The sequence below is a fragment of the Gopherus evgoodei genome, chromosome 17 (genome assembly GCF_007399415.2).
Source record: "Gopherus evgoodei ecotype Sinaloan lineage chromosome 17, rGopEvg1_v1.p, whole genome shotgun sequence".
NCBI lineage: Eukaryota > Metazoa > Chordata > Testudines > Testudinidae > Gopherus > Gopherus evgoodei.
In genome coordinates this window covers 19,168,290-19,194,838 of record NC_044338.1, presented here as the reverse complement: position 1 = coordinate 19,194,838, position 26,549 = coordinate 19,168,290, and the positions used below count along the sequence as shown (strand labels likewise).

Here is a 26,549-nt window from a genome sequence, read left to right as displayed (position 1 = left end):
TTTTACCGTTACACGTGACGGCCACATCCTCATAGTGGTAACAGTTGTGGATGCCCCAGCCACGGCTCCCGCACTCACTCAGGGCCACCTCCCTCCCTCGGCAGTCCACGTTGTCCAGGAAGATGGGCCCCCGCCCGTGGCCGAAGGTCAGGGTGGCTGGCATGGCGAGGGCATGGCCACAGCCCAGCTGGCGGCACACCACATTGGCGTCCACTAGGTCCCAGTCATCGTCACACACCGTCCCCCAGGAGCCATTGTAGAGGATCTCCACGCGCCCCTGGCACCGGTTGCGCCCATTGACCAACCGCACCTCTGCAAGGAGGAAGGTCACAATGAGACAAGTAACCAGGCAACAGGCTAGCCCTAATTAGGTAACAAACGCACCATGACTCCCACCAGGGGTCATCAGCAGATGTTTGAACCTATGACCTTCTGCACCAAATCCTGGACTGCTACTACTTAAGCAAAGGGAGTAGCTCCGTTAGTTGATACCAGTAGTAGGCTACTGTCTTGCTGGCATTTGCTTTGATTCTGGTGAGTGGGTTTCTATTTGTCTGAGGGAAGCAAAGGGTCAGGACTACATTACTGCAACGGACACATTCACTCGGCCATCTTGAAAGCTCTTGTTGGGTTAGAGAATCGTCCGATGAGGGAGGAGAAATGTTATCATGTGACTTGGGTGACCTGTCACCTGGTGCAGGTAGCAAATTGCTAATACTCACAGCAAACCAATCCATGGATCATTCCTGGGCTGAAATCAGCCACACATAAATGATCTGTCAAATAATTAGAAACAGAACATGCATCTGTATAAATGACACACTGTTTGCCTTGCTGAATCAGTCGGTCATTCACTAGAGCCGCGGACGCTCAGCAATATGGCCCAGAACAAGCCCAGGAAGCTGCAAAATTCCCCCATGGCTTCCAGTCATATTTCCTGTCAGGAAGCAGGGGGTTTTTTGCCTCCACAAAAGATTTCATCAAAATTTTCATTTTAAATCCATTTGGTTTTTTCAAAGCAAAACTCAAAATCTCATCCCCATTTCCCCACTCCCCAATATATTCATTTTTGACAAAACCCCATTTTTCGGGTACAAAACTCTTCGTCCAGAAGCAGTTCTGAGAAGATCTCACCTGGGAACGACAATGGAGCAGAAGCGGAGGCATTGCCTGAAAAGGAGAAGGAAAAGGATCAATAATTGTTGGTGTGCCAGGAGACCACAGCCAGGAAAGGGTTATTGGATAAGGGATATCAGAACTGACTCGTGCCATCTTACCAAGCAGCATGAGTGCTAAGGAGGATGACTTAGTAAATTAGCATCAGGTATAACACACATCAGGGCTGCCCAGAGGATTCAGGGGGCCTGGGGTCCCCCCACTGCCGAATTGCCATCAAAGACCTGACACTTCGGCAGCAGGTCCCGGGGCAGAAGGACCCCCCGCCGTGGGTCTTCGGGGCACTTCGGTGGCGGGTCCCAGAGTGGAAGGACCCTCCGCCGCCGAATTGCCCCCGAAGACCTGGAGTGGAAGAAGCTTCAGGGCCCCGTGCCCTGTGAGAGTTTTCTGGTGCCCCCGGAGCAAGTGAAGGACCCTGCCCTAGGGCCCCCAAAAAACTCTCATGGGGGCCCCTGCAGGGCCCAGGGCCTGGGGCAAATTGCCCCACTTGCCCTCCCCTCTGGGCGGCCCTGACACATATCCCAGTCCCAGCAGGGCTTTCACTCCTCTCAGTTAACTATACAGTGTTCCCTTCCATGCACAGTAACAGGTGCAAACAAGTCGCAGAGGACAGAATTTGCCCCACAGGGTCTTTGCTACCACTGCTGAGGTCTGTGGTTTGTCACAGATTAAAGGGGAAACATTTCTGGAGTCCTTGTTATCTCATTGGCCATAGTTCACTCATCACACTCCAGACCACATGGCTTCTCAGCGGCTTCTACCTAAGGGGAGTTGTTTTGTTGTCCCATGCAGCTATCTTTGCACTAGCACGTTTGAGTGTATTAGCAGAACCGTCTTTGCTGTGGTGGCATCTGGACCCTGGAGCTCGGTGGAATGAGGAAGCAGTTGGGAAACCGGGAAAGCAACTAGCAGTTGGTGAAATTGTTAGGGCAACTGTGTTAGCCCAGCCACTGGAGCTTGCTTGATTAGTCAGAGCAGGATGAAATTCTCCCCTGTGCAAAGACCCAGCACAAAACTCGCGCATCACTCAAATCCTAAAAATACAGGGTCAAAGGACTGATGCAAAGGCATTGAGCCAGGCCTCTGTGTGTAGGGGTGAATTTCTCCCCCCAGCGAGGCCGGTCACAGATTGCTGCAATATAGAACTCCGTGATCTGTGCTTTGGCTGCTTCTGCCTGAGACAATTCAAAAGAGTTAGTCTCCCAACATCTGAGCACTTCAAGTTTCAACTTACCTGTTTCTTCCCTTTTCCACACAGATCTGAGGTCTGGGTGGGGCGTGGGAATTGGCAAGCAGGAGAGATACAGCAGTTGATTTAAAAAGAAAAACTCCCACAAAAAGAGATCATTGTTATTGTCACTATTTTAGCAATGGGGAAACTGAGGCATGGAGCAAGGGCTGTGAGTTGCCTACTGTCATGCTGCGAGTCAGGGTCACAGAGATAGAACGAGTGCTTGGCATCAATTCCCTAATGTCGGTGTAGGGAGATCCTTAGACAAAAGGCCATAGAGAAACACCAAGGTGTATCATTAGCAGGTTAAATGAATCAAAGTTGTTCTTCTGGCTCCCACTTGAGAGTTACCAGCTTTCAGACAGAAAGACCCTTTTATATCTGGGTATAATGTTGTCACTCTTCCCCCCCCCCCCCCGGTTACACAGTTAACAGCCTGTTTGATAAAAATGAAGGGAGACAAGTGTGTAGCCTAGTGCCCAAGGCGTGAGACACAGGAGACCTGGGTTCTATTCCTGCCTCTGGTCTGCTGGGTGACCTTGGCCAAATCACCATGCCTCCGTTTCCCATTTTTACAATGGAGATAATGACCTTGAACTCCTTGGTAAAGAGCTTTAAGATCTACTGATGTAAAGAGCTAAGTATTATTATTTACTTAGTACTATCTTTAAAAAACACAACAAAGCCAACAAGCTCTCCGTCTATTTATATGCACAGATCACTTCGCCCTCTGCTGAGAGGCAGCTACTAGTGGGGTGGAAGGTGGCAGCCTCTAAACCACAACAGAACAGGAGAGAAGTTATCCCCTGGAAACCACTGAGGAGTTGGGAGGAATCCCTGGAATTTGGCACTTGGGTTAATGTGCTGACTCAGGTGGAAAGTGCCAGCGGCTCCTTTGTGAGCACACTGGGTCAGCACCAGCTTCTGATCTCATCTGAAAGACAGACCCTCTATCACCACCAGTGGGGTATTAGTCCATCCCTGATGCAGAGGGGGACATGAAGTCAACGAGGAAGGATTTTAGTGGGGCCAGGCGTTCATCCAATAGGAAGGGCACCTCCTACCAATTCTCCAGCATCACTTCGCCACAGCGTCTTGGCTTCCTTGGGCTATCTCCTCTCCTGGTACGGTCTGAACCTGAGCATACCTAGCTTAGAGCAGCTGCCACTAGGTCACACTCCTAGTATGCCACAATCCATCCCTCTACCTAGCCACAGTCAGGTCACGAATATTGCAAACTCAGAGTCTGGGTCTACAGACTCCAATTTGCCCGACGGTGCTAGAAATTCCCATCTGAATGGGTGAGGAGTCGGAGCTAACCTAGCTGTCCAGCTGCAGTGACAGCAGGTGCCATTCTAGACACAGCTATAGAGGAGTGGTTGAGAAAGTGGTGAGCAACAATAGAGCAGATGCCCCAGGGGTGCTGAGGTTCTGGGTCATGGCTGGGCCAGTGTGGGCTTTGCCACACACAGGCATCCTGCTTGACAGGTAGGTAATGCTGCCACTTGAATGTGAAGCAGCCAGAGCTGTGAATGCAGAAGGCTGTTCCGTCTGCCCTCTGGCCCGGGGGAATGCTGAACTTCCCTCCTCCCCAAGGGGGCCTGATTCCCCACGGCATCGATGACAACAAAAGGTGCAGAACAAAGTGAATTGGGCCCATGATCAGTACCAGGCAACAGCATAATGCAGCAATCCCAGGGGAGGCTGGTCCCTTGAAGAAGGAAGGTTCAAGGGCAGGAGTACTGGACTGGCGCAGATCACCAATGCATGGCCAGATTCTGCAGCGTCCAGGCATTTACACCAGTAAAGTGGTGTAAAATGCTCCCACTGATCTAGCTGCATGTTACACCCATGTTGCACTGGTGTAAATGACTGCACAAGGACTCGGGCTACAGGTTCTGCTGCCAAGGAATCAAACAGAACATCTGGCAGAGAGCCCAGAGACCTGTGGGGGGGCTGGTCACACTGGAGATCTGCTCCCCTGTCTGTCAAAGCTCCTCAGCAGAGACAGTCTGGCTGAGTCCTGGAAGAGGAGAAGATGCACGTTAAAAAAAAAAGAAACACTAGATGTAGCTGGAGACGGAGGGGAGAAGCAAGTGGGGAAATCACAGGCAAGAATCCCATTCCAGTAACTGATCCTCTCTGGGAAACTGGAACTGAAGTGCTGCCTGAGAAATACCCCTTCTCAGCCTGTGTTTATCCCCATATGCAGTGTAGTTGGATCCCTGCAGACCAGAGAGGAGCAGGTGCTGCAGAAGGGATGGGCAGCTCATTTGTTTAATTAGGAAAACCAAAGTCTTTTCATAGAACCTTGCACCAGCGGGCAAACAAAGCATGGGAAGTGCTTTTGGTTGGAACGCCTGTCCCTCCTTCCAACTCAACAGGCACGGCTAGATCCTCAGCTGGTGCCAGTCGGGACTGTTCTCTTGAAGGTGAGGCAGCAGTGACAATCGACACGAGCTCAGAAGCAGGCTCACCACGTGCCACCCCGTGTTTGGCTTGCGCAGCGTCACCAGTTCTTGCAATTCTATTCTGAGTCGTGGAGCACCTAGCACTTCCCTTAAAGCCCCAACTCCTGGAGTCTTGTGAGTAAGTGAGAGTCTCAGCTTGCATTTTTTTTTTAAGTAAGTTGCAGAGAAAAGCTTGAAAACATGTGAAGCACCAATGGGTCCAAAGTCAGAGGGAAAGTAAAAAGAAACCAATGTTTTAAAAAAAAATCTCCTTGTTTTAAAGCCAATTGCAGGATCTCATGGGATGCCATGGGGTGGGCCCTGTTGCATGTGCCACTTGAAATGGCGATCCGGGGGAAGGCTTTGGTGGAAGAAAATCTAGGCAATTCTTCCCCTAAGGATTTCCTCTTCAACACCTGCCCTGGCCACAAGCTGCGGCACTGCCAGGGCAAAGAGTCACACTAGCTCAGGGCAGCACCCGTGTAGCTCTTACACCAACAGGAGAGAGCTCTGCTGTCAGCATGGTTAACCCACCTCCCCTGAGGCGGAAGCGATGCCCGCGGGAGAAGCTGTCCCATCTACATAGCGCTGTCCACTCGGGAGGTTACAGTCGGTATAACGATGCAGGTCTGTAGTGTAGGCCTGGCCTAAGTGTCTGAGCCCCACTTCGAAGCCATCTTTGACTGGGCTGCTCTAGCATAGGGTGACCAGACAGTAAGTGTTAAAAACCGGGACTAGGTGGGGGGCAATGGGCCCCCTTATAAGACAAAGCCCCAAATATCAGAATTGTCCCTTTAAAACAGGGACATCTGGTCACCCTAGTCTAGCCAGGGACAGCTGGCCACACAGAAAGGCAGGAAAAGTCCCTCAGACCTGAGCCAGCTGGACTTTGCCAAGGGCTCCCCAGAGGACCCCGCTCCAGGATGCCAGGGGGTTTAACCCCCCAACCAGTCTCTCCTCGGTCACATCTCCGTGTGCTTAGCCAGACAGACACCTTATTCTCCGGGGCCTCACGCACATGCCCAGAACGAGGGCGAGAAAGCTACCACTCAGAATGGCGGCACAATGCCTGCACAGGAGGCCAGATCGTGGGGCAGGCCAGACCGTCGGGCAGGCCAGAGGATAGGAGCTCTCTATGCCCACCATTGGAAACCTTACCCCCAGGGAGCACAGAGAACTGGCGACATTCCCGGGATATACAGTGCAATGATGACACCCAGTGGCTCCGATAGTCAATGGCTGCGATGCCAGGCCGGGTCTGTCTTCTGCATTGCACCTTGGGGAGCCCTCTGCACCTCCAAAAAGCAGGCTGGGCCCAATTCTGAACCACGGCGGGGCCTCTCTGGCCGCGGGAAGGGGCTGGAATGCACAAGGCTCCTCCCAGGTGGGAACTCCCCCAGCCTAAGGCGTTCCCCAGGTGCCAGGAGGTGGCCTGACCTCCCAGACACCTGCACAGGGGAGAGGGCATGGCTGGAGTGGTCTCTGCTCTGGCTGTGGGAAGGCTGGCGTCTCCCCATTGGGCTGCATCTGCTCTCAGTGGCTCCACAGCTGTGGGGTTCCCCACCCCATGGAGTTACTCAAACCCCAGCCTGCTACTTGGGATGGACACTGGGCCCCCAGAACCAGCTCTGAGCAGGTCCGCCATGGGACAAGGCTTCCTGCTGGCCTCCCTGCTAGCCTGCCATCCCCAGCACGGGCTGCTGAGTGCTTTTGAGTAGCAAACCAAAGAGAGGGACCCAAACTGGGACATGGGATCGGATCGCCCATGACCTCAGGAGCCATTCAGCTCCAGACCCGGACTCCAGTGTCCCGGCTCAGCCCTCTCTCTCTAAAGCATCTGGCCCAGAACCCCCAACCTACGCGCCCTGCACTCAGGGGACAGCATGACGGAGCACAGAGTTCTTGGGCCCCTCAGCGCTTGCCAGAGACCACTGCACACGGCAAGTGCCTTAAAGGTGAGTGGTGCTGTGTGCTTCTCACACGAGGTCTGAGCACTGAACTGTTTCACTCAGGCCGCAATCCATTTACAATCACTGGGTCTATTCCCCGGCATTCTTGAATTGGTCCAAAAAGCTTTATTTCCTGCAGAAAACCCACCATGGATCCGCTCTGATGAAGAGGCCACCTCCATAGAAAGCTCAGACCTGAAAGTTAGACCCTTTCCACCTTTCAGGAAAACAATTCCCAACAAATAAAACCTGCCTTATGGTGAAAGACTCCAAAGACTTGACGCGAAGGTTAAGGGGGTGACAATCACAATCTATACGTACCTAGATGGGGAGCAAATATTTAGCAACAGGTTCTTCAGTCTAGGAGACAATGGAAGTTGAACCTGGACAAACTCAGGCTGAAAAGAAGGCTCACATTTGTAACAGCGAGCGTGACTAAACACTGGAACAATCTACTAACGGTTTCTGTCACTGGCAATTTTTAAATTGGCTGTTTCCTTACGTGATTTCACGGCAATTTTCTGGTCTGGCCTATGCAGGAGGTCAGCAGATGATCCCAAAAGTCCCTTCTGGCCTGAGAATCTATGAAAATCCCTGTCTTAGTCACAGAACATGAAGATGTGATCACGGGATCTCTTCTACGTCATCCCTTGGCCGCCTTTTCTCTACCACCACCTCAACCTTTGCTTTGAGTCTTTCACTCTACGGCAGGTTTTATTTCTTTACCGTATCCCCCCTCATGCCTCTAATCCGCCCGATCCTGCTCTTTCCAGTCTGGCCCTTTTCCCATAAGCAGAGCACCACCACAGTTGTCAGTTCAGCGTAAGCATCTTGTCCTGTAACTCATGTGCCGGATGCTGCAGCCAGGAAGAGAATAATTTAAAGACGACTCTCATGGCGTGAGACAAATTGGGCCACTAGCCTTTTGTGCCTCTTGAGGGTAACAAATATGGCTTCAGAGGGTCCTAAGTTAGCCACAAAAAATCCAGCTTTTATCCACTCTGGAGGAATCTACGGGCCGCAGGAAAGCTTGTGACCAGACAGTATCATCGTAAGTATTATTTATTTCTCTGCACCTAGAGGCCTAGACGAGATAGAGGCCTTATTGTGCTAGGTGCTGTACATACCCATAGTAAGAAAGACTCCCTGCCCCAGAGCTTAGAATCTAACTAGACAAGGCAAGCCAAAGGTCTAGAGAGATTCAGGGGGGCAGGGGGTTAGTTTTCCAGGGCTCTGCACCCACAACTATGGCCAGTTTCAAAAGAGCTCCGCTCCCCACTTGGGCACTGAACCGAAGGCCAGGTTTTCAGAGGGGCTCAGCTTTGAGCAGCTTACAGTGGGAAATGTAGGGCCGGGTTGTCCAAAGACCTCAGCATCCAAGACATGAAGCCCTTCTGAAAATCTGCTCCTAGGTGACTTGCTCCAGGTCACGCAGAGAGTCCAGGGCAGAGCCGGGAACTGAACCGAGATCACCTGAGTCCTAGGCTACCGACTGAATCCCAAGGCCCTTTTCCTTGTCATCACCGTGGCTATCCCATCATGCCCAGAAAATATCTCCCAAAAGGCAGCGAGGACACAGATACCTGCCCCTGTGTGGACGCAAGCATTGCCACGTGTGTGAACAGAAGCAGCTAAGCGTGGGCGCTCTCCACCAAAAACATTCTTCCAGCAGCGCTAAGACAACAAATCTGAAACCAGTGCAACTTGTGCATGTAGGCAAACCCTAAGAGACAACGTTATGAGTCAAGAAGCTGGACCCAGGCCTTGCCACCGGCTGGAATGAAAGCCACGGACAGAAATCGGGAGCACATCAAGCTAGAAGTGGTTTACTTGAAGGAGTTGCCAGGTTCACACCACTTCTGCCCATGTGCACAGAAGGGACAGAGGAGTTCTCCCACAATACACTGGGAAAGGGTTCATAAAACAACTCAGCGTACTGCAGTTCTGAGAACCATGGGACGTGCCCCGTGAAGTCTTAGTGCAACACCAGTAATGATACAGCAACTCCAGCCTGATCTCTCAGCATCATTGATCTCACCCATGCTGGGCTGACTCAAGAGAACCGACTCCAAATTAGGTCACTTGAGTAAACCCCACAGTGAGGGAAAGTATCGTTAGTCAAGTATCAGAGGGGTAGCCGTGTTAGTCTGGATCTGTAAAAACAGCAAAGAATCCTGTGGCACCTTATAGACTAACAGACGTTTTGGAGCATGAGCTTTCGTGGGTGAATACCCACTTCTTCAGATGCATGTGGTGGAAATTTCCAGGGCAGGTATATATATGCTAGCAAGCAAGCTAGAGATAACGAGGTCAGTTCAATCAGGGAGGATGAGGCCCTGTTCTAGCAGTTGAGGTGTGAAAACCAAGAGAGGAGAAACTGGTTAGTCAGATTGTTTAAAACTCTGTTTTGCATTTGTTTTTGCTGACACCTATTTAACTCCAAAGCCTAAAACACACTTGATAGAAAGGACATCTTTGGTAAAGTTTCATATCCCTGCTCCTTTCATTAAGAACTTGCAACATGCATCTGAGATGCCCAGGATTGCTTTCAGCAAAACCAGCAGACCCCAGACTTGACATTTCTGGTATTTCTATGTTTAACAGGGGAAAAAGTGATATTTTGAAAAGCAAATCTTCCAGATAGAGCCAGCTGAAAAATTTTCAGTGGAACATTTTCCCTCAGAAAATGTCCTTTTGTCAAAAATCAAAATGTTTCACAGAAAAGTACCAACTGGCAGGATTTTTGCCAGAAATATTTCAAAACGACTCAGAATGGAGTTTTGTTTAGACATTCTCATTTTGTTTCATTTCAACTTTGCTGCTTCATTTAGATGTTTACATTAGAATACAAAATATTAATGTGAAGAATAAATATTTGACATTATGTTTCAAAACAAATTATTTTGACATTCTCAAAACAAAATGATTCAATAAGGTCCTTTTGATGCTTCCAAACTGACATTTTTGTAGTATTTCTATTCCCATGATATTTCTAAATTTTGACTTTTTGTCCCAATTTGGGATGAAAGCAAATGTTAAAATGTTTTCATTTCCTGTGGGATAGAAATTCCATTTTCCAATGAGCTCTACTTCCAGGCTTCCTTTATCCATCTTTGCACAGCAAAAAAGGGAACAGACCCAGTGGAAATAAAATCCACCAAATAACCTAGCACCAGATTCCCATCTCAGTTGCACCAGGGCAGGCAACGAGGCCCTGGTGCAGTCTACATAGACACTCATTTCCCGATGCTGCTTCTGCAATAGTGTAACTCAGAGGACAAATCGCCCTTTGTTATCCACTTAGCCAAGTCTCATTCACAAAAAGAAATGAATGAAACAATAGAGGGCAGCATGCTCTGCTCCTATCTGAGTGGTTTAAGGTTACAAAGTTCCTGTCTCAAATTCTCCCTGGGGGAAATCTGTGATTTATTCCAAATTCCATGCAATTTATTGGGGAGGGAGGAGGATTGCGGGAAAGTTAGTTGCCAGTTGTAGTATAAGTCCATCCGTGAGAAGTGGATTGCCCTCAGTCAGCCAAGCTTTTCCCACTGAAGGGCTGAGAGGTGCCAGCCTGCAGCTCCTCACCCCAGACCAGACCGAGCATGAATCAAAGCCAAGCACTCATTTTCAACAGGTCTTCACATAGGCCAGCAAGGATGACATGCTCACTCGCTGATGCTCGGTCTGCACAACACTAGCTTGCCAGTGCCACGGGCTTCCATTCCAGACCCCAACCCAGTTACTGAAAAGCTTTAGACCTGAGCCAGTTCTGAGCGAGGCAGAGCCATCGAAGCTGGGAGTTTTCAAAGACCCTAAGGGAGTGAAGTGCCAAAATCTAATGGAAATGCAGTGACAGCTGGGGACCTCGAAGATCTGCTCTGGGAATTATGTTGGGAAAGTTCTGTGTTACACAGGAAGTCAGAGGAGATGGTCGCAACAATCCCTTCTGGCTGTGAAATCAATGATTAGAGCAGGTTGGTAACCAAAATTCCCTGTTGGTGGGAAATTCCAAAAAAAGTTGTTCTGAACTGGAACAAAAAGCTGAAATTTCAAACATTTCCCACAAAACAAAAATTCCAAAAGAAATCCAAAGCCATCGAAAAGCTTTGTTACACGAATGTTGACATGTTTTGTTTCCAGTGTCAACTCCCTTTGTTTTGACTTTTATAGGATATTAAAATATTAACTAGACAATAGAACATAGAATATATTGAATATCCTACAAAAGTCAAAACAAAATGTTACACTGAAACTGATGTGTTCCTACGCAATGTTTCCATTTCAGTGACATTGCATTTGTAGACAGACGACTGTTCCCTCAAAACTTTGCAGCTGGCTCTGGTGCCAAACTCCTCATCTGCTTTGATGATCCCAGTGCTACCTGGGAAGTTACAATGGTACAGCAGCACTAGTACAGGTCTCTGTGTGGACACTCCTGTTCCCAAAGAAGAATGAATGGCTTTTCCCAGTTTAGCTTAAACCCCTTCCACATTGGCATAAGCTAGAAAAAAGATGTATATAAGGCACTCACATCAAAATAACAACATCCACATAGGGAATACCACGGCTAAATCAACATAAATTCACATCGTAGCAGCTTGTACTAGTATAGTTTCCTGTGTAGACAAGACCTTAGCGTTTAGACTGTGCCCATCATTGTGGCATCTGAGCTGGGTTCAGGTGGCACATATTAGATCTGAATTTTATCTCCTCCCTGCAGAGGCTGGGCTGTAGACTGCTGGCCTCTCTCCCTAGCCCAGACACTCTTATCAATCCCTCCCCTTCAGAGCACAGTTTATTCTCCAAACACAACAGTTCAACATTAAGTCTATGTATAAACCTGGTCATTCCCCCAACTCAGGTCTTCCGCGAAGGCCTTTCCGCTTGTATCTGTGCTCATGTCCCATCCTCCTCCCTGCAAACTCTTCTTTATAACTGAGCCACTGGGCGTCTTTTATAATTCCTGCATGAAGCTCAGCTGGGAAGCAGCTGATCAGTCACAGGTGAGGCTGGGCCCAACCCTCCTTACAGGCCCAGACACCAAGTGACAGGAAGTGTTTGGCTCTTAGTTCTGGCCCAGGTGTAACCAAAATCTCTCTTCATCAGTGGTAAAATTCACCCCCTTTGCAGAGGGGCCAGCAGAGAGAAGGCCTAGGCACCACTTCAGTCCCGCCTGAACCTTACAAGGCGCCGACGGCTAGCATAGCCCTCTGCCCAGGGGTGAATTTTTATGTTAATCCCTGTGAGTTTTTAATGAGTTTTTAGGGCAGGTGGAATTCAAACCCTCCAACTCCCTGGGGGAGACCCCCATGTGAACTCAGGCCACAGACAGTCTCCATGTGCCGCAGGGAATGGAAACAGGCACATTTCATGCAGCTCTGGGAGCCTGGCAAGCAAACACTAAAAAGAGGAGGAATGAAGATGAGTGCAGTGAGCCCCGTGGTTTCTACTGTATTCACCGCAACGCTGGGGGCAGCAGGGGCCCAGTCTCAGCCCTGCTGGAGTTGTTGGTGAAACTCCAGCTGACTTGAGTGGCATGAGCTCAAACCCTCTCAGGCTGTATCTACACGGGGCATTTTCGGGCATTCTCCTGCCACCAGGCAAAGTCCAGTGCAGCTCGCCTGGTGCCAGCAACAATGTAAACCAGGGGACGGCGCTTTTCTCGCCCTGCCCATCAGCTCCTCCACCACATGAGCTTCAGGAGAAGCCCATTATCTGCTGGATGGGAACAAGAGGTGCTTTATAAAGGAGGGCAAATCTCATTAGCCTCCCTTTGCAATTGGAGAGACTGAGGCCTGGTCATGTACTGAGTCAATGGCAAAGCCGTGACTAGAATCCAAGTGTCTTGGCTCCCTGTTCCATGCTCTTCGACTGGGGTTTACAGCAGAGCAATAGCCCCTGGAACAAACGAGCATCCGGCTCTGCAGAGAACTATATCGCTCAGAGATGGACAGAATCTAGGTAACTTTCCCTCGGGGGCTGAGCCAGGATTGTTCCCTGTAATTAGGGTGACCAGACAGCAAATGGGACAAATCAGGACGGGGGTGGGGGCAGGTAAATAGGAGCCTGTACAAGAAAAAGACCTAAAAATTGGGACTGTCTCTATCAAATTGGGACATCTGGTCACCCTACCTGTAATGTGTATGTAGGGCTTGCCTGGAGCAAGGCTGCACAGTGCAGATCAACCTGAGGGAACTGGGATTGTTTAGTCTGCAAAAGAGAAGAATGAGGGGGGATTTGATAGCTGCTTTCAACTACCTGAAAAGGGGTTCCAAAGAGGACGGATCTAGACTGTTCTCAGTGGTACCTGATGACAGAACAAGGAGTAATGGTCTCAAGTTGCAGTTGGGGAGGTCTAGGTTGGATATTAGGAAAAAAGTTTCACTAGGAGGGTGGTGAAGCACTGGAATGGGTTACCTAGGGAAGTGGTGGAATCTCCTTCCTTAGAGATTTTTAAGGTGAGGCTCGACAAAGCCCTGGCTGGGATGGTTTAGTTGGGAATTGGTCCTGCTTTGAGCAGGGGGTGGGACTAGATACCTCGTGAGGTCCCTTCCAACCCTGATATTCTATGACTCTATGATTCGATGATCTCTCCCAGCTTGAGGGCTTTGATCCAGTGTCCTGATTTGGGGCCTCTCCCATCTGGCCATTTCCCAAGCTTCAACCCCATTTCTTTACGAGCGTGGCACGCACCCTGCCGATCTCCCTCCACAGAGGTTTCGGTGGCGTGTCCCCGCAGGTTCCAGTCATTGGGGCTTTGCCCCTCCTATCGCTGTTGTGACTTGCAGGTTTGTACACCCCCTACATCTTGGTGATAGCAAAGGCAAGTTTTGGTCATTTCCATTAAGATGCCAGCAAGTGCTGCAGCGAGATTGCTGTGTCGGTCAGCATGGTACTGAGTGCCAAGCGAAGAAACTGAACGACTTCAGGTGCCGCTTTCACCAAAACCCATTGACTGGCTGTCTCTGGATAGGCGCCAAAGAAGGCTGCCGTGAACCTCAGCGAACAGGCTTCAAACAACTCAGGTTTCATTGTTAGGATTCTTCAGGGCATTATTTTCTACCTGAACCGATACTCCACCAGGGAATTCAAATCTCCGGGCCCAGTCCTGCATTCCTTGGGGATTTGGCCAAGCAGGGACCACAGCAGCTGGCACCAAGTTCATGCAGAAGAGAACCTGCTTCCCCATCTCCCCAGGAGCGCCAAGTTCCAATAAACAGCCAGCCTCAAGCTTTCACCCTCTGCACATCTTTCAAGGCTTTCTGCCCTGTTTAAAGAGAGCCCTTAGCATTAGAAGCCAAAGACTGATTGGTGTCCGTTGGGATAATTGGATCTACAAATGTAACCTCATTGTGAGCTCCGCTGGAGAGAGTGTGTGAAAGATCACAACCTGTCGCCACAGCCTATAACAACAAGTGCTGATGGGAGAGGGTGCCAAAGCAAGACAGACCGAGTTAGTCCAAACCAAAGAGTCTCCTGCTAGAACTCAAGGACTGTGTTAATATCATGCCTGATAAGTGAAGTAAGTGAGGGACCGGAAGTTAATGGACCAAAATTGGTGTGTTGGAAATCAGGTGTAAGCGGTGAACCAGACTAGGAGATGATGGGCTATTCCACCCACCAATCCTCTGTGTGGGTCCTCAGAAAGAGCCTTTGGGGCAATAGGCTGGCTGCCGCCAGGCTGGCTGACCGAATGATGAGAGATGGGGAAGGAGTGAGTTTCACCATCTTGGCTGCCACCCCCACCATCTCCTGGGACCCCAAGATCCAGCATGACGCCACTGTGCCTTCATCGCCCTGATCCTGAGAGATGTCCTGACCAGACATGGCCAGAGAGACTCCAGTGACATCACCACCTCCATGGGCTCCGGCTACATCCTGACCACAGCCTGGGAGGTGAGACTTTGTCTCCTCCCATCCCTAGACAGGTACTGGGCCTAAACCGTCTCCTACTCTACACCCGCAGAGCCGAAGGATGAGGACTTGTAACCCACACAGTGGGGTGCTCTGTCCCATGTAGTGGCACTGAGACCATGTCAATTACCACAGGATAGCAAACACTTTTCTCCCTAGTGAAGGCAAGGCCTGTGTGTTTGCCCAGGGCCCTGATCCTGAAGAAGGTCCCTGTCAAATGGATAAGGATGATACCAACCACGCTGGTGGATATTAACAAATCCAGGACACCAGGAAATTTCATTCGTATTCAGGAGTGTCATAAACAGATAGCTAAGGGTTAATGTCTCTTTCACCTGAAGCACCTGACCAGAGGACCAATCAGGAAACCGGATTTTTTCAACTTTGAGTGGAGGGAATTTTGTGTCTGAGGTCTTTGTTTTCTGTCTGCCTGCTGTCTCTGAGCTTTGGAGAAGTAGTTTCTGCTTTCTAATCTTCTGTTTCTAAGTGTAAGGACAAAGAGATCAGATAGTAAGTTCTATGGTTTCTTTTCTTTGGTATTTGCATGAATATAAGTGCTGGAGTGCTTTGATTTGTATTCTTTTTGAATAAGGCTGTTTATTCAATATTCTTTTAAGCAATCGACCCTGTATTTTGTCACCTTAATACAGAGAGACCATTTGTATGTATTTTTTCTTTCTTTTTATATAAAGCTTTCTTTTTGAGACCTGTTGGAGTTTTCTTTTCTGGGAAATTTCAGGGAAATTGAGTCTGTACTCACCAGGGAATTGGTGGGAGGAAGAAATCAGGGGGAGATCTGTGTGTGTTGGATTTGCTAGCCTGATTTTGCATTCCCTCTGGGTGAAGAGGAAAGTGCTTTTGTTTCCAGGACTGGGAACGGAGAGGGGGAGTCTCTCTGTTTGTATTCCCAGATCTTGTATCTGTGTATCTCTCCAGGAGCACCTGGAGGGGGGAAGGGAAAAAGGATTATTTCCCTTTGTTGTGAGACTCAAGGGATTTGGGTCTTGGGGTCCCCAGGGAAAGTTTTCCAAGGGGACCAGAGTGCCCCAAAACACTCTAATTTTTTGGGTGGTGGCAGCAAGTACCAGGTCCAAGCTGGTAGCTAAGCTTGGAGGTTTTCATGCTAACCCCCATATTTTGGACGCTAAGGTCCAAATCTGGGACTAAAGGTTTGACAAGGAGAGTGCAAGCCAGCCGGAGAGGAGTCAGACTGGACTCTCGTGGGGCTCCAGCCGAGCTGCGCCTTCTCTCCAGGGGCTGGAAGGAGCTTAGCACAGCACAGACAGGTTTGCAGGGCAATCAGCACTTTGTCTCTCTATTGCTCCCCCCCACCCACATTCAGCTGGGGGTTTCCAAGCTACCTAAGGGATTTAGCGGCTCAGTTCCCATTGACATTAATGACAATTGAGCATCCACGCCCCCAGTCATCTTGAAAGTCCCTTTTCTTCTCTGTTTTTGCTGTCCCCTGTCCAATCACCCCTATTCCTCGCCTCCCTCCATCCCTGCTGGGAGGAGGGCAGCCTCGGTTCCCTCAGCCAGTCCAGTCACGATCGCTCCCCACTGGGCATGGAAGTCACAGGCGGCAGGGTGGGGGGGAGGGAGGCGGGAGAGCCAAGCACAGGCTAGGAGAGCACTCATGTTTCACAGAGTCATAGATTCCGAGGCCAGAAGAGGCCAGTGTGGCCACCTACTCTGATCCCCCGTGTGTAGAACTTCCCTGGAACAAGTCCTGTTTGGACCTTTGAAAAACATCCCGTTCTGATTTTAAAATGGGAATCCACACAAGCCTTGGTAAGTTGTTCCAGTAGTTAATCACCCTCTCGGTTAGAAATGCGCACCTTATCTCCAGTCTGAATTTGTCTAGTGTCAACGTCCAGTGTTAAAGCAAGGAACACTCCCCTGGTCAGAGCTCAATGCCATAACCGGGTGTGTCAGGAAAAAGGAAGGGGGAGGCTGGCACAGCAGCTTGGCATGGCCAAAGAAGAATTGCAAAGAGCCTGTCAGGAGATGGGGGTGGGCGTGGTAGAAAATCCCCATGCACAAAACCCTGGCACATCTGTGTATAACAAGGTTAGGAGCTGTTCGATCAGCAATAACGCTTCCTATGGTTACCACCACGGCTTTGTCAGAACATGTTCAGCAAAAGGGGTTTTCGATAGAAGAGGCCATTTTTGCGTAAAATCAAAAGGGTTAGAAACATATGTCAATTTCAAAGTGTTTTTATTTAGAAAAAGCCTAAATGAAATCTTTTAAAACTGTTGAAATGTCCCAGTTTTGGAATGGACGATTTCAGCTTTTCATTTCCAAGTGACCTTTCAAAAACAAAACGAATGGTTTTGCCTATAGAAGTTCAAAAGGGATGACCTCGGAACAAGCCGTCTTGATTTTCCCAAACCAAACCAGTTTCGACTGTCCCCAAATGAAGAGTTCTCTGAAATTTCATTTTGCAGGAAATTCGGAAAAGGTTTCTGTTTGTTCCATTTCAGAATGGAAAAAAAATTACAGAAATTACAGAATTTCCCATGACAAGAAAAATCCAGTTCCCTCCCAGCTCTGATTAGTAGCTGACTCTGGCCACTGCATTTGCCATCACAAATATCATTCATGAGACTGGGGCTTGATTTGGAAAGTGTCCTGGACTGGCAGCGGCCTTCTCATGCCTGCAGTTACTGCAGACCCAGTTAATGTCACGTGGAAAGGCCTGACTGTACCAAGAGATCAAGGAAACCTGTTGTCTGAGTGACACCGATTATGCCTTGAAATAATGGTAGGGACAAAACTGCATCCGCTATCTGTGCCTACAATTTGCGGGTGTCAAAAGGACGATGTTACGTCTGTGAAATGCACCCCTGTGCTGACGCCATAAAGTGCTATTTAAAGACCTCTTGGCTTCAGCGGGACTTCCGCAATGCACAGACCTTCAGCTAGGGTTGCCGACCCTCCAGGATTGTCCTGCAATCTCCAGGAATTAAAGATTAATCTTTAATTAAAGATGATGGCATATGATGAAACCTCCAGCCAAAATTGGCAACTCTACCTTCAGCTGACTCTCTGCCCAGGGATAAATTCCAGACCTTTACAGAGCACTTTTCATCAGGAAATCTGAAAGCCTTTCACAAGGGAGAGCAGTATCATTATCCCCATTTTATGGAAGGGAAAAAAGAGTGGGCAAGTGAGTAACTTACTCAAGGACACCCAGCAGGCCAGTGTCAAAGCTGGGACTAGAACCCAGAGTCCCTGTTCAGCACTCTCCCCATTAGACAGCGCTGTTTGCCAACTCTGGCCTGTGGCAATTGCATTCAGAAGCTGGAGTGACCCTCACACGCATGTTTTGGAACCAGCCTGCTCTTTCGCTGCTTCCAAGGAGCTCTGCACACCGACTTGGGGGACCAACCAATCAGCCGGCGCGCCTGTACTGGACACAGCGCTGCGGGCTGGAGGTTCAGCATGTGGAGGGAGAGATTTACATCTATCCAGCTGATCCTGGAAGTGCCCTGTCCTAGGATCAGCTCCCTAGCTGTGGGCCAAGTTCCCACCCTGGTTGCACCCCGTGCAAAGAAAGAGCTCACCGCTGGGGCCGAGAAAGAGGATCAGTGCTGCTGGGAGCAGGAAGGCAGGGAATATGCAGAGGCCCGGCCTCCACACTCTGTGCTCAGTAGCTGGCCGGGGACCAATTCTCATCGCTGCTTTACACTCGTCAGCTGGATGGTCGTCCGGTTGTCTCTCACGGAAGCAGATGAGAAGCCACACCTGGAAAGTTCAGAGATAAGCATTAGTGATTATTCATTGTTGTTCTTTCTGCAGTGCCTGGGAGCCTCCGTCATGGCCCACGACCTGTTGTGCTGGGCCAGGAACCGGACCAGTAAAATAATGAAAATCTTACATTTATACAGCACTTTATATCCTGCAGGACACAAAACCTACACACAGGAATCATTTTGCCTAGCTCTGAAATGCAGTCACCTCTGGGGTGGAACACAGTAGCTGTTGAACAGCAAAGAAGACCAGCTTAGGAGAGGAAGTGAGGAATACTGTAGCCAGGTGACACTGCAGGAGGAATCTGAGCAGATAGAACATAACAACCTCCAATGAAGTTTCCCTCACTCCCTCGTTGCGACCAAGATGTGCCAATGCAATTTTTTATGACCATATGTGCGCGGGACCTTACATCTCACCGGAGAGACAGCAGCTAGCCCTGGGCCGGGACATTGGCTCTGTGCTGACTTATCACGAATATTTCTCCTGCAGCCCCCTGCATTTCTCTCGGGAATCTCCCATCCAAGTGCTGAGCAGCCTGGACCCTGTTCTGCTCCTGGCACAGGACCAGCACACCCAAGGCAGAATGAAGACTGCATGAGATATAGCCAAATGTCAGCTAGTGCATCCTTCAGCATGAATGGCCTAGACTGTCCCCCAGTGCTCTGTGCACGGAGGGATCTACTCTAGCTGAATGTGGGTTCAGCTATCTGGGCAGTGCATTCCCCAGGTCTCTGCGTGATCCAGTGACCAGGCTGGGGAGTAGGTAGGATATGCCCCAAGGTGGCTGCAGAAGGTTCTGGGTGAACCACATCTGGGGGATCCACCTTGACTCTCCTGGCCCCATGGAAATTAGTCAGAAAAAATAATCCAGCCCCAGGTTCCCCACCCCACCCCGTGTGAAGCATCCGTAGCCTGGAGCCAGCTATCTCGGCAACACAGCTCCAGAGGATCTCCTGTTGGTTTCTCTCTTGGGTTTGTCTTGCAGTACAGAACTCCACTGGCCATCACATACAGCCCCCAGCTAAAACCCCTCCAACGCATCATCAAGGATCTACAACCCATCCTGGACAATGATCCCACACTTTCACAGGCCTTGGGTGGCAGGCCAATCCTTGCCCACAGACAACCTGCCAACCTGAAACATATTCTCACCAGTAACTGCACACCACAACATAATAACTCTAGCTCAGGAACCAATCCATGCAACAAACCTCGATGCCAACTCTGCCCACATATCTACACCAGCGACACCATCACAGGACCTAACCAGATCAGCCACACCATCAATGGTTCATTCACCTGCACATCCACCAATGTAATATACGCCATCATATGCCAGCAATGCCCCTCTGCTATGTACATCGGCCAAACTGGACAGTCGCTACGGAAAAGGATAAATGGACACAAATCAGACATTAGGAATGGCAATATACAAAAACCTGTAGGAGAGCACTTCAACCTCCCTGGCCACACTATAGCAGACCTTAAGGTGGCCATCCTGCAGCAAAAAAACTTCAGGACCAGACTTCAAAGAGAAACTGCTGAGCTTCAGTTCATCTGCAAATTTGACACCATCAGCTCAGGATTGAACAAAGACTGTGAATGGCTTGCCAATTACAGACCCAGTTTCTCCTCTCTTGGTTTTCACACCTCAACTGCTAGAACAGGGCCTCATCCTCCTTGATTGAACTGACCTCGTTATCTCTAGCTTGCTTGCTAGCACACATATATATACCTGCCCCTGGATATTTCCATTACATGCATCTGAGGAAGTGGGTATTCACCCACGAAAGCTCATGCTCCAAAACATCTGTTAGTCTATAAGGTGCCACAGGATTCTTTGCTGCTTTCATCAGGACAATGTGTTTGTGGGGGTCCTTTCAGAGATCGCTGCACCCCTGCCCTCTCCCATGGGTTCTTCCACATGGCAGGCTGACCTGGGCCAGCATTGGTCATTTCTTTGTGCACACTCCACTCAGTAAAATAACTAGCCGGGGAATCCTCAGATCATTGCAAGTTTCCAGTGTCCTGCCTCAGCACAGGGCCAGACTAGCTGGCCTCTCGAGGTCCCTTCCAGCCCCGCATTTCTATGAGTCCCTGATGTTCCACCTCCTTGGCCCTTCTACCTACTAGGCCCAGCTTAGCTCTCACTCTCACCAGCATATGGGCCTGACCCAGACCTCATTGAAGTCAATGGGAGTCTTTCCACTGACTTCAGTGGACTATGGGTCAGGCCTTAAAGTAGTAAGTGACTGAAGTCAATAGAGTTGTGTTTTCACAAGAGAATCAAAGCCCACAGCATTCAGCCTCTGGGAGGCTACTCAGCAGCTGCTTGTAGAGGCAAATTCCTCAGGTCTGTGGGTTGTGTGCTAGGGAGGTCATTGAATTATGGGAATATAGGACTGGAAGGGACCTTCAGGTGTAATCCAGTCTACCCCCGCTCCTTCCCAATGCTGAGGACACCATCCCTGACAGGTGTTTGTCCAACCTGTCCTTAGCAACCTCCTGTGATGGGGATTCCATCTCCCTTCGAAGCCTTTTCCGGAGCTTAACTACCCTTAGATGAAGTTTTCCTAATATCTATCTTCAATCTCCCTTGGTACAGATTAAGCCCATTGCGTCTTGTCTTCCCTTCAGTGGACATGGAGAACAATTGATCACTGTCCTCCTCAGAACAGCAATTAAGATGTGGGAAGACTGTCATAAGCATTCCCCTCAGTCTTCTTTTCTCAAGACTAAAAATAATGCCCAATTCTGTCAACCTTTCCTCACAGAGCAGGTTTTTTTAACCCTTCCCTCATTTTTATTGCTCTCCTCTGAATTCTCTTCAATTTGTCCACATCTATCTTAAAGTGCGGCACTCAAAACTGGACACAATTCTCTAGCTGAGGTCTCAACCAGCACCAAACAGAGTGGGACAATTGTGTCTTACATACAAAACTCCTGTTAATACCCCCCAGAATAGTTCCCTCTTTCACCACTGCTTCACATTGTTGGCGCATCTTCAGTTTGTGATTCACTGTCACCCCCAGGCCCTTTTCAGCAGGATTACTGCCTAGCCACTTAGTCTCCATTTTGTGTTTGATTTTTCCTTCCTCAATGCAGCACTTTACCCTTGTCTTTGCTGAATTTCACCCTGTTGATTTCACACCAATTGCCAATTTGTCAAGGCCATTTTAATACTGTCTTCCAAAGTGCTTGCAACCCCTCCCAGCTCAGTGTCATCCGCGGATATTCAGAGGTCTGGAGGCATGGCAAGGGTGGGGATGTTGAGCTATCCCTTCCCACACCAATCTGTGGCCTCTACTGCAGTGTAGACACACCCAGAGAGTGCAGCGGCTGTAGTTTCCAATGACAGGTTCCACACATCATGGCCTTGCCCTGCTTAGCCAACCCGTGCCAGGTCCATTACATCCACTCCAGGACCTTTCACAGCTGCAGAGGTCGGGTCAGATTTGCCACTTAGTGAAGCTAGAAGAGGGGAAATCTGCAGCTGCCCCCTCAGAAACGTGGACATGAAATTCAGCTGGATAAAGGGAACTCTGACCGAGAATAGTCTGTTGGTAAAAAACTCCCCCTTACCACCAGGATCTTGAGCTGAAAAGAATCATAAAGATATAGATGCCCAAGCTGGACCAACATCTAAAGAGCTTTCAGTAACGATGACAAGAGCCGAGGCATGCCCATAGGTATGAACCTCCTGAGTTTCTCTGTATTGCACGACAGTGCCTGCTTTATACCCAGCAGGCAGAGTTTGGTGGGTATATAAGCCCCGTCTCTACATTTTCTGAAGGCATCAATGGACTAATTAATTGAATCCTGAATGAAAAGTCTTGGATTGGGTACCTGCTCCCCTTGAGAGCAGATATTAACACATCCCCCCATCTAGGCCCTATGACCTCCTCTCACACGGGCTCACAGCCCATGCCATGTAACCCGCTGCCCCTCAGCACATGGCTATGATAGGCAGCTTCCCCCTGTCTGTGGCAGCCCCTGGAGATAACCTGGAGAGATGCGGATGCAGCCTGAACTCTGACACGCTTGGCTGGGAGACATCTGAACTCCCCTGGGCTTGTCTTCTTGTCAAACGCAACCACTGCGTGACCAGCCAGAGACGACTGGGAAGCATGTGACCATCTTCACCCAAGCTGCCCCCAGAGACAGACTTGCAGCTCCCGCTTCATTCTCCTGGCCCATAGATTGGGAAGGGACTCCCTGAGGCCTGGCCCCCTCCCCACGACAGGCCCCACTCTACACCATGCTTCCAGTGTTCTTCTCTTATCTTGTTTTATCCTGCTCAGAGCGCCACTGACTTTCCATCCATCTAAGGCACCTATGTTTCCCCATCACTGTAATACCTGAGTACCATCTTTAAAGTATTTCTCCACACACTATCCCCGCATGGCAGGGCCCTGTTATTATCCCCATTGTACACACGGGGAGACAAGGCTCAAAGAGGCTAAGTGACTTTCTGAAGGTGACACCAGTAGTCTGTATCATAGCAAGGACTTGAACCTGGGTCTCCCAACTCCCAGACTAGTCCCCTACCCACCAGTTTTATTGCATCAAAGCCATCAGCAAAGAGCATGGCTGCTGGGGCCACATACTGTTAGATGTCAAAGACCCTCCTGTTCTGGCCATCAAAGACCACTTCCCCTGTGAAGAGTGGGAGGTAACAAGGGGGAAAAGGGAGCCCATCCGGATACAGTATCAATCACCCTGACGCTTCACACACAACTTATGTGCAAACCTTCCATCCCACTTCCACGCTCCACTGTGCTTCCCGGCTTGGCGGGGCCAGAAGAGCGGTAAGAAACACTGCAAGACAGGCTGGTTGACTGAGGGCTTGCGACCCAGCCAGAAGTGACAAACCCCAAACATCTCAGCCAGAAACCAAACTGGGTGAGATCACAAGCCCTATGGAGCCAAGAGGCGTTCAGAAAAGCTTCAGATGAGCAACCGAGCTTCCAGACCAGCTTTGCTCCTCGCTAGTTAAAGATTGACTCAAAAACACCCCCCCAAACCGGAATTCCATTAGCTGCCTTGGAAAGAAGCCCCGATGTGGTACAACCAAAGCCTGGGGTACGTGTGTCATGGGCGACCTCAGAGCGAGGTGCTGCCTTTGCACTGAGGAGCTAAAGATGCTGGCGACCTACAGACAATAGAGCGAGCGCTTTAGACCTATCGATACGACGGAGCAAGGGCCGTAATGTAGATCTGTAGAAAATGGAGCGAGAGCTGTAACGTCCGGGACGTGCCACTGTGGAGAATTCCCGACTTCCTGCGCTCTCCCTGCTCATATGCCGTTCCCCGAGCTCGCAGCAGGGACCCGCCAGCAGACAAACGGCTCCGTTATGAAGGGATGAAAAATAATCTAGTCCCCGCTGGTGTGTTTTTCAATACTCCATTCATCCCTAATGTGCCAAGGCTCCCTTCTGAATAATGGCACCTTTTGTCCTGCACGGCCTGCCCCACCCTCAAACCTAGACTGGCTGAAAGAGGGTAGATGAGGCTCTACTGGGCCAGCGGCACATACCTGTTCCCTACCAAGAGAGGACGTGCAGCCCGGCTCAAAGGAAACCATCCCAGCCTTCTCCCAACAAGCAAAGCTCCCAGTGCCACCCACCTTCCCTGCCTCCTCTAACGCACTCAGAAAGGGGAGGAGGAGCAGCCTTTCCTAATAGCCATCCCTACAAATGATCACCATCGGTGACTTCTGTGAAAGAGCCGGAGAGCGATGGACATCCCCTGGCAGGGGACCAGCAGGCTTTAACCATTAAAATGACACCCTCCGGTTCCCAGACTGCAGTGGCAACACCCAGCCTGCACTGTGTTGCTTGTGCCCAGCTGCAATTCACTTAATGGATCCCTGCTCCCAATCCCTCTCTACCGGCATCAGCCTCCTCAGCTTCCAGCTCCCGATTCAGGATTACACCCACTCGTCTTTAAACCCCAGGGGAAACCCCTTCATGGATCCCCATTGATTGAAAATTAGCTTTAATCCAACCCTGCAACAAGCACCCTTTCCGTCCAGGAGGCATTTTGAGCCCAATGTGTTACTGAACCTTATTTAAAAGACTAGCATGCATTCTTCAGATATATCGCTCACAACCTATAGACTCACCGAAATATTGGACAGTGCATCTGGAGTAATCTACAGGCAAAGCAACACTGATATTACACAGGGCATAGAAAGTCCCTACGCTGTCATTCCACAAACTGATAACTATAGTCTCAAACAAACGGAGCTTTAAAATAGCTCATTTAAAAATCCTGCCTTTGGCTTGAATTGGAAATGCATCAGGTACAGAAATGAGCCTCTGCACCATTGTTCTAGGGTTGGATCCATCTCTTTTTGTAGCCATGTCTCTTCTCGAAACTATTTAAACACGTTTATGAAAAACTAAACTCTTTCAAGCTCTGTTTCCCTGCCTGAGCGCTATGTGTGGGTAATGATTACACTGATTAAAAAAATAGAGGAGTGCCATCAAAATCACATACCTGCTTGGTATTTTCTTTCCAGTGCAGCGATGGTTTTATAAAATCCCACAAATAAATCTCTTCTTTTGAAATAAAGAAAAGAGCTGGCTAGTTAATGAAAGGAACACAATTAAAAATAACAATTCAGAAGTCACTATTCCCCCCGACTCTCCGGCACCAGGAAAACAGGAGGGAAAGCAGGAAACTTTGTGGAGAATATTTTTTGCAAATGAAAAAAAAAAGGAGGAAGAGGAAAAAAAATGTTTCACCCTGCAACCAACCAGCTCCAGCCTGTCATCTCGTTCACCTTTCGGGAATGGATGTTGCTGCTGTTGGACGTGAAGTTGACTTAAAGCTCTATGGCATGGAAATAGCCCGGCATTGATAGCATCACATCCTGGGGTGAGTTTTCTCAAAAGAAGAAGAAAGGGAGAAAGAAGGAAAAAGGGACACGTTTAAAGAGACATAGTGGGGTGGAGAATGACTCAGGTTTCAGGTAGGCAGGCAAGAGATACACTCTTACGTTGGGGTCTAGCTCTGGGTTGCTGATGAAAAGCAGAGGCTGATTTGGCGTCTTGGAGGAGGGGAGACCACGTACTGAAGGCATTTCTATTTGTATGTTTTCTTTTCCTACAAAATGCCTCCGCTGGGAGTCTGCACTAACCGTTCTGCTTCACACACCTTGGCTGCATCCCTTGGGATGGCCAGAGGCTGTGATGCACCAGCAGGGAAGGGGTCCCAGAGTCAGATGACCCCTTGATTAGTGGGCACAACATATGCAGGATTCCTGGCTAAGAGCCTTGCACTACTTGAAGTCCAGCCCATTTACGCCGGGTAAAAGGGACAAAGCGGGAATGAAGGAGCCCTAAAAGTCTCCGTTCCAGCTGGGGGAGGATTCCCCTGGTGCAGGGACTGTGGAAGACAGGTTGTCCTCCAAGGGCCTTGTAAACTCTGCCATAATGGTCATGCCAGGGGTGAGGATGGGGGCACACTGGCCCCATTAAAGAAGGACACCAGCAAGACTACATCTCCCATGATGCACCCACCCAGTGACTCCCATGATGCATCACCCCCACTGTCCAAGAGGGAACACCATGGTGCATCATGGGTGATGTAGTCTAACTAGGCTGTAGAGGAAAATGGGAATATGAGGCACCGTGGCAGAACTGCCAAATCAAAATATTTCAGTTTTCAGCTGAAATTGGCCAGGATTCAAATTTTTTTTTAAAAAAAGTCTGTAGGGTTTAGAGAACCCCTGGTATTTTCCAACCAGTTCTATTGAAAACCCATTTATTTCCCAGAGCATTGCTGGTGGATTCATTTTTGGGGCCCTTCTTTAATGAGCCCAGTGTGCTTATTTTTCATTTTATATATAATCTTTGAATTCCTACAGCACTTCCTGAGCACTTTGCTGGGGTGGGAGATGGGGCAGGGGCCAGAGAAAAAGCTTTACAAACAACACTGTTGTGATCGTGTTACAGATAATGGGTCACGTCCAGCCCTGTCCATGTATCTGTGCAATGTGCAAGGATCACGCATGGATGATGCCAACACACGAAACGTGTGTCCTGCATGGAAGGTATCCTCAGC

General features: G+C 49.5%; 1 protein-coding gene across 1 annotated transcript in view; it reads right to left on the bottom strand.

Moving 5' to 3' along the window:
* SSC4D (scavenger receptor cysteine rich family member with 4 domains) overlaps positions 1–26,549 on the bottom strand; it is a 52,624-nt gene that overhangs the window by 16,016 nt on the left and 10,059 nt on the right. The window contains exons 2-4 of the mRNA XM_030537025.1: positions 18,290–18,470; positions 1,135–1,170; positions 7–312 (exon numbers count right to left, since the gene is read on the bottom strand). Coding sequence (XP_030392885.1) covers positions 7–312; positions 1,135–1,170; positions 18,290–18,470 — 523 coding nt within the window. The remainder of the gene's footprint in view (positions 1–6; positions 313–1,134; positions 1,171–18,289; positions 18,471–26,549) is intronic.